The following is an 8,253-nucleotide window of genomic DNA, read 5'->3' as shown; positions in this document are numbered from 1 at the left end:
TGTTGTTACGACCCGTTAGGCATAACACGTTGGAACAACCCCGCCTGGGATCTCGGCGGCTAACGCGAGACATATGTAAGCAGTAACACAGGTGTAACCAGGAACCATCGGAAAGGGAAGAACTATGGTACAGGTCACGTGACCTCGGGAGTAACACGGATACAGGACAAGAATGGATATGTTGGATATGTCCACTATCCCAGCTATCCATGGGATATGTTGGATAGCACGGATATCCTACATAGCCACCACAGAAGATACTGTGTAGAACTTGTATATAGTATGACCCTGAGCCTGGCTCATGGTCAGACTTCCATAGCTCTTCAGCAATCAACTTTGTACTCATCCTCACGGATACTCTCAGCTCACCTTCACTGCGAATTACTTGTTGAGTCTAAGACTGATCACCTTAGCCTCTGAAGACCTGATCTACTACAGCCTACGACCTACGACCCAGTGTACTGTTATAACGTGTCAATCCCCAGCTTCTGTTAGCAGACCCTACTGTCGGATAGCTGACCGTAACAAATGTACAGCATAATTGCCCGTCAAATCCAATCTCATGGGTCCAAAAGGTTGTAATGGCATGCTTTCTTCGCTGGTGGAGGATTTTAGTGGAGGCTGGCATTGTGAACGATGGCCACGTGGACAGAAGCAGAGTTCTTGGAGGACTAATTCTATGTTAGTCGGCCGCTGAGAAAAGGATCAGAGGAGCTCGCTCTCCCATCGTATTTTCGCAATTGAACTGACAACCTTCATTGCGCGGTAAGGATTTTTAACGGCAGCCTGCGCGCCTGAGTGTGTCAAAAGCTGACCTTCCTCACTACAACCACGGGCGGGGATGGTGCCTTGCTGCCTGGCTTCTTTAACGCTTTTCGGAGATAGCTGGTGCTGTCCGGAGGCAACTACGATACGGTGGGCGCAGGATGCACAGCGCGGCAATACGTGCCCGAGTGATCGCAAGACCGATGGGCCAGAAGACGCCGCCCGGCCCCGCTCAAGCCCGAAGTCCTAGTAAGCGTGCGTGTGCGATTTGGCTATGACGGCTGTACACTACATCAACCGCGAATTCAGTGACGCTCTTTATACCACCAATTGTAGAACGGCGTTGGGACATACGCCTCCGGTTTTCTCCAACGCTAATCCTTCTCCAGATTTTTAATTGAGTGCATTAAGAGGAATTAAAACGGTAATACAGTACTACGAAGTAATAAGGAAGAATATATAATACATTGTTACCCCTCAAACAGAGTACGTACCTATGTACTGACACCATTCCACAGTTGATGGGATAGTGAGAGAGGCTGCCTATGGGACGAGATTGACAGACTACCGAATTCCTCGAATCCTTCCGTGCTTCAGGACCTTAGTAGCTTTCGGAATTTTAAGAAGCTCTCAATTATGGCGGCCGTTGAACTGCGTTACGGTTGATAGTACATCTGTGACGGGCTAGACCCGATTAGTGGATCCGGGCCTCAGCCCGGATACTGCCACGGTTCACCGCGCTGCCTGGACGGAGGTTCTACTTGAGCGCTCTTCCTCTGCGGAACCCCCGCTCCAAAACCTCTATTCCTTAGCTTAGATTCTATATACTGAAATGACCCCTACGTGGTCTCACGGTGGCGGGGCTCTTAACAATATCATATGCAACAGCTATTCCAATGGCATATTCAAGACACTCCCAACGAGTTTCTTGGAGGCGGTAACCATGGAAATAACATCACTCCCCAAAGCATCGTATCTCTCCTTTCTCGTATTCCACACCTCGCTGTCGATCCAATTTCCCACGCGTACTGATCGATCAGAACAGTAAAATTTCGTTTGATCGTCATGTCCGCAACCATCGGAATTACACGGCCCTCCCACAATGAAATCAACGAGGTCGTCTTGCATATCGCGACTCAATTCCACGTGTGATTTGTGACCTTGCTGGCGGCCCATTTTCGTCGGGGGATGTATTAGAGCAGTAGTCGGTTGGTTAGGAGTATGTCCCGGCCCATCTGAGCCGGGCTCGACGTAGCCTCCCGGGGTACCGCGGTCGCAATTCTCCAAGGCGGCTTCGAAGTTACCAAATGAGTAGATCAAGTCCACCCCGTGATGTGCAATCCTGTGCATCGGGCCGAGAAAAGGATTACCTAATTCCACATGATACTGCTGGATCCTGGCACATCTAGCATTCGTCCCGGACGCCCTCTGTCGCACGCCACGACGGGCCTTCAGCAGTTCCCCGGCGCGGTACGTCTTGGTGTACGTCATGGTTGCGTCAGAGATGAATTGAACTAGTCCTTCTTGAATCGACTCGTTAGGGGAGGTGCGTACAATGCCATATGCTTTTGCGATTCTCTCAGCCACTCCCTGCGATGGAAAAGACGGTCTGAATAGTGTGTTGAAATCCTCCAAGGTCCAGTTGGCCATACGGACGAAGCCGTAAAACTCTTGAGCCGTAGCACCCAACAGAACTTGGACGTCGTCCCCGATGTCCTTGAGATGTGTGTCCCAGTCATCGTGCCCAAGATGTATGGAGACGTTGCCGTTTGAATCAGTCTGTCTGATGGTTAAGCCGTCGATGATGAGGGTGAAAAACCTCCAACAAAGCTTAGATACGGCGTATAGCAATTCATGGACGGGAACGGTCCTAAGTGATTCCAGACGATCCGTTGGGCTTAGTTCGTGCAACGAGAGCCATTGACAGAGTTTCTCCCAGCGCTCATCCGCCTTCTCGATGAGCGACACATCAAGTCCACCAAAAGCCCCTGACATTAAGGCAGCCTTCTGAAATAACGGCTTTCGAGAGCTCCCTTCAGCCTCGAGCAAGTGAACGTGGCAAGATGTTGCTCCAGCAGATTGGCCCATAATGGTAATTCTGGTAGGGTCACCGCCGAACTCGCCAACATGATGTTTGATCCAGATAAGGGCGACTTTCTGGTCGTAAAGGCCGAAGTTGACACCCTTGACAGAGCCATCAGAATCTTGCGTCCCAAGCATCGTGGATGAGGCGCCGAAGCCGAAGATGTTAAGACGGTAATTCATGGCAATTGCGATGAAAGGCGTGCCCTTAGCAAGAGCTCGGCGTACAAGCTGTGAGGGATCTAAATGATGACGGGTTAGACAAAGATACTAAGTACAAGGTAGCGTCAGATTACAATATACCACAAACAGGGTCGCTATATGACCCATCTGCAAAACCACCGCCGTGAATCCACACCATGACAGGTATCTTCACCAGTCGAGAAGTGCCGGAGATCTTAGCCACAGCCTCCGGGCTTGGTCGGACCACCAAAAGGTTCAAACACGCAAATTCGTCCTCATCATCGCTCGGGTAAGGCAGGTACGACTGAAACGATCGAGAATTGGGTATCCCTGCCGCAGGACACTTGGGACTTTGATTCGGTTAGCGGTCATTATACCAATATCGGCACAGACAAGACCAAGAGCAAAAGGGCAGACCCGCTTACCCATTTTTTGTGGCGTCGAACACCTCGTTAGGCAATCGATCCCTCAGCCGGGAATGCTCCCATCTTCTGCTCACGTAGCCGTAAGGGATGCCACGGAATTCCTCGACATCTTCGGACAATGCCGACTTCTTTCCGATGATGGTTTGCGTGAAAACTGGATTTGTTGTTGTTCGGAATGCTGCCGAGACTAAAGTCTCTCTCTGAAATATTGATTCCATCCTGACGGGGCTCAAGGCTTGGTGCACTAGATGGATCAGAGAACAAGATAATTGAGAGTGCCATTAACTCTCGGAAAACGCATTTATAGCATCCGATTTGCTTGTCAGTGTGACCAGCTGTTGGCATCTGTTTGAGTTCCTATCACAGGGTGCTTGGTTCCGACCGGAACGATTCGTGGTACGACGAAAGATCAGATGACTGTATTCCCCTGATTCTGTACGGAGTAAAAGGTAGCATGTATCCTGAGGTTGGGTAGGTAGGTATTTGAGAATCTATCAAGTGGCCGTAGGTGGCCCCTGCGCATGCCCTGACTCGAGTAACTGGACAACCAACCCGACGGTATCTTACAGGCCAAATAGCCCATAGCACCATTCGAATCACCAGCACTATTGGTGTGAAAAGCCGACAGTGCTGCGGGGTAGTGGGTCTTGATAACGAAACATGACATAAAGCCAGGGTTTGAGTCATGCTGAAGCCTTTAGCATTATTCTTGATTCATCGCTATCACTTTGCGTATGTAGTCACGCCGACGCGTAGCTAGATCGGGGTGATCCACAGATGACTTTGATTGGAAGTTACCGAGCTACCTCCCCGCTTTTAGCCTGACTTTCAGGCATCCTTATACAACCCTGCTCGTCAAGCACAACTGGCTTTCTGAATGGGTTTCTTGGTGCCGTATGACTCCGAAAAGCCCCACTGTGGCGTTTGTGGAATCCGACGCTTGGGCATTTCAGTTCGATCTGAATTATTTGTAATAATGTTGACTGGATGTTCGATTTCATGATTACCTTCCTTCTGGAATGATAAGTAGCAGCTTCAGTTGAGTAGATGCTATAATAGTGTGACTATTTGACATGTATTCGTGTGGGGGGGGGGGGGGGTTGGGGGGGGGGTTGGGGGGGGCGTTTCTTTTTCTTTTTAATAGCCCATTACTTTAAAGGGGCGGAGACGCAGACAAAAGTAGCAGCTTCAGCAGTTCGATCGCTTGTAGCAACGAGAATGCAATGGAACCTCCCTGTCAACTTGCCAGCACTGATCCTGAACCCGCTACATATTCTTTAACACTTTGCCCGAGTACACCATGCCATACTCAGTCCCTAGTATCGCTCGCCCTTTCACCCTTTCCATCCCAGACGACGACTATTCTCAGTTCCGGGCCGTCTTGCAGGTTACCCGTTCGGGACCTGAGACTTGGGAAAACCAACACAAGGATGGACGCTATGGCATCCCACACCAATGGCTTACCTCGACTAGGCGCTACTGGTTAACCGACTTCAACTGTCGTGCCCAAGAAGACCGCATTAACGCACTCCCCAACTTCAAGATTCTGGTCCCCGACGAGACCGACAAGGAGAATATCGACCTCCATTTTGTTGGCCTATTTTCGGAAAGAGAGGATGCTTACCCCATTGTGCTGATTCACGGGTGGCCAGGCAGCTTCCTTGAATTCATGCCCGTCCTGGAGATTGTTCAGCAGAAGTATAGCCCGTCTGAGCTGCCTTACCATTTCATCGTTCCGTCTCTCCCAGGATACTTGTTCAGCTCCGGACCGGGCCAGGCGCAGGCCTATACCAGTCAAGATGCCGCACGCGTGATCAACAAGGCGATGATCGCGCTCGGGTTCAGTCGGTATGCCGTGCAGGGAGGAGATGTCGGATCACTGATAGCTTCAATACTTGCAACAAACTACGACTCAGTCGCAGCCATTCACCGTAAGACTCTAGTCGTCAAAATCAGTTTGTAGTCCCCGTGCTGATAACGATAAGTCAATCTGCTGCCGAGTCTCGAAATGCCGAGCGTCGATGACCCTTCCCTATCATCCAAAGACAAGGAGGCTATCGAGTACGTGGGACGTCGGTTCTTAACGCCAACCACAGGAGCCGCCTTGCTCCAAAGTACGAGGCCGGCTACAATCGGGGCTATGGTTTCTTCCAGCCCCCTTGCCCTTTTGGCATGGTGAATCCACAATGCTCCAAGCTCCAACTGCGCAGACAGTGTTTAACTTCTTACATAGGATGGGTGAAAAGTTTTTAGAATGGCCCGATGATCCGATTGGCATTGACGAGCTTTTGACTAATGTGACGCTTTATTGGCTCACGGACACCATGCCACGGTGCATATATACGTACCGCGGGACCTTTATCGATAGCCACCAGTACTCATTCCCTGCTTTCAGGCAGCCATTTGGATACTCCTGGTTTATGAAAGAGCTTGTACCCGTACCACAAAAGCTGGCCCGAAAGCATGGCAATCTGGTGTTCTACCGTCAGCATGAAAATGTGAGAGATTGCCTCGAAACTTTTGTGCATGAGACCCCTAACAGCATTATAGGGTGGTCACTTCGCAGCTTTTGAGCGACCTATTGAATTCCTCCACGATATAGAGGATTTTATGAGGGCTGCTGGGTTTTGATAGTGCCTCATATCGGGTTTGTACAGGACATCATTTTACGGAGATGGAAGTTATGTTTCTTGGCTGCTCTTTTTACCTTATATATAGAATATCACCGATGTGCTAAAATGATGCTTAATTTGTACGAGCATATCCTGTTCCCGGTTCAGTAGGACCCCGCACTATTCTTTACTACAGAAATTCTCGGTTTGATTATTCAAGTCAGATTTGCGATACAATGAGACATAAGTCCGCTTGCCGAACTGCAAAGGCACAATCAGGGCACATTACAGTTGTTGTTATGAGGACATGTGAAAGTCAATCCCAGGCGAGTTCGGGCACGGAGAGGCGCAGGAGCACTATCTCGTTCATTTTCAAACCTTGGCAAGATGACGCTCGATGCATAAGCCAGTCATCGTGCATTTCCGTTTATTTCTGTTCACGAAAGACGTGCTACGGTAGCGCCGACTTCAAGGATACGGATACATGTTGCTTTGCCGTCAACTAGCTGCTGGTGAAACGTACAAAATTCATACGAGGGGATTTGCTCACTGCCTATAGATTCTCTCTACTAGGCCCACTCATTCTTCGATGACGCCTCAGCCAAAACATGGCAATTCAATTTGACCCTAGACTATAGTCCAGAGAGCTCCCGGACCGTGCAATCATCCGAATCCAGCAGTGTTAGGGTGCCGGGGCGAACTTCAATGCCATAGATCCACAGCACGCGAAAAATGCCCACGGCGAAAAAGCTGTCGGTAAATTGCACACCTAGGACGATGGAAAACCGTTGGAGATGAGCTTAGCGAATATGGCGGAATGTACGTGTTGTGACTAATAGGAGCGGCGGCCGGTTCCGAATGCAAAGGGGCCCCTTCCGTTAGTAAGCGTACGACACATTGAGGAAGGTCACAGGGGTCGACCTCTGTCAGGGTCAAATGGCCGAATTGCTGAAATCTGACCCTCTCCAGACGTGTATTCCTTGCGCTGTATATATGTCGGAACTGCTTCTTTGCTGCTTGGGCGCCTCGTTATACCTGACTAACCTCATTGTCCGGAAGAGCTTTACATCTTTCGGCAGCACTAGGCACGGTTGCTGACTTGTGGCTTTAGACAGGCATCTCAGATATTATTTCGATGTCATTAGCGCGCGGGAAAATGTGAGAGGCTACTTGACACGATGCCTGTTGGTATCCCTATCACAGGGATATTGGTCGATTGGTTCGAACCGTGGGTTGACGAAGTAGGTCAATTGAATTATATAATCTACTGCGTAGGTGTAAGAAGGAGGTTCTAACCGTAGGTTGGGTAGGTCGCGATAATCGACTATACGATTAATGGGTGGCCCCTGCGCTGCCGAGAGGTCGAATTGGACCTCCAATCCGACATTCCCATTTTGTCTCTCAATGTGGAGGCGCTTCCCGGAGGTGATCAGCTCTAATAACACATATAACACGAATCTCTTTGAGCTTCCGCTGTTCTAAGCCACTGGCCAGATATGCACTGGATCTATCTTCAACGCAGATTTCGGCCTTACCAATAACGAGAGATTGGAAGGGTTCCAGTTCCTCGCGAAGAGCATCCGTCAACTACTTAACCAACATTCGGTTTGCTTGCCAAATGTCATTATCACCGACTATGATAAGCAGATGAAAGCCGCCTTAGCTTACGAGTTCGCCGACGTACAGCAACAGCTCTGCATCCATCATATCAACTCCAATGTTATGCTTAAGGCTAAGCAGAAGTGGGTAAAGGGAGTACGGCTAGAGGGTGTTACCGGCAATAGCTCGGACCATGAAGACGACAATGAGCCCTCGAGAACACTAAGAACGGAATTAAGCGACGAGGACCAGGCGTATATCCACACGCCCGCCAGCGATTCAATCCCCCATACATATCACGGACTATTTGCAATGTAGAAGCTCGCTATCTTTGCGGAGACCGAGGTTACTTATTAGAAAGCATGGGCTAGTCTCTATAAGGAGTTAGATGACCAGCGGCCAATATTACGTTATCTCTACGGGACATCCCTTCGCGTTAGAGCTCAGTGGGCTCGCTACTACATCCGAAAATATCAGAATTTTGGTATTCGCGTCACCTCAGGGACCGAGTCTAGCAACAATCACATCAAAGGCTATCTCCTCAATAGCCTGAGTCACTTAAGCCGACTCGTCGATGTTATGCAGAA

At 49.7% G+C, this 8,253-nt stretch overlaps 3 protein-coding genes across 3 annotated transcripts; 2 read left to right on the top strand and 1 right to left on the bottom strand.

Annotated features, from left to right (window-relative positions):
• Positions 1–1,653: 1,653 nt before the first annotated feature.
• LIP3-1 (Lipase 3) lies at positions 1,654–3,673 on the bottom strand (the record flags this gene model as incomplete). The annotated part of the gene is made up of 3 exons (XM_037330303.1): positions 1,654–3,089; positions 3,151–3,380; positions 3,456–3,673. The coding sequence occupies 3 exons, from the start codon at positions 3,671–3,673 to the stop codon at positions 1,654–1,656; spliced, it is 1,884 nt and encodes a 627-aa protein (XP_037171307.1).
• A 1,082-nt stretch (positions 3,674–4,755) lies between these two features.
• On the top strand, positions 4,756–6,086 carry epoA-0 (putative epoxide hydrolase; the record flags this gene model as incomplete). The annotated part of the gene is made up of 4 exons (XM_037330302.1): positions 4,756–5,386; positions 5,441–5,516; positions 5,689–5,953; positions 6,006–6,086. 4 exons carry the CDS (start codon positions 4,756–4,758, stop codon positions 6,084–6,086), a joined length of 1,053 nt encoding a protein of 350 aa, XP_037171308.1.
• A 1,159-nt stretch (positions 6,087–7,245) lies between these two features.
• Positions 7,246–7,984, top strand: CGCA056_v015060 (PKS-NRPS hybrid synthetase; the record flags this gene model as incomplete). Its single annotated transcript, XM_037330301.1, has 2 exons — positions 7,246–7,308; positions 7,562–7,984. The coding sequence occupies 2 exons, from the start codon at positions 7,246–7,248 to the stop codon at positions 7,982–7,984; spliced, it is 486 nt and encodes a 161-aa protein (XP_037171309.1).
• Positions 7,985–8,253: the final 269 nt, after the last annotated feature.

This window comes from Colletotrichum aenigma, assembly GCF_013390185.1.
Source record: "Colletotrichum aenigma strain Cg56 chromosome Unknown KSG_Cg56_contig22, whole genome shotgun sequence".
NCBI classification, from domain to species: domain Eukaryota; kingdom Fungi; phylum Ascomycota; class Sordariomycetes; order Glomerellales; family Glomerellaceae; genus Colletotrichum; species Colletotrichum aenigma.
This window is presented reverse-complemented; position numbering and strand designations above follow the sequence as displayed.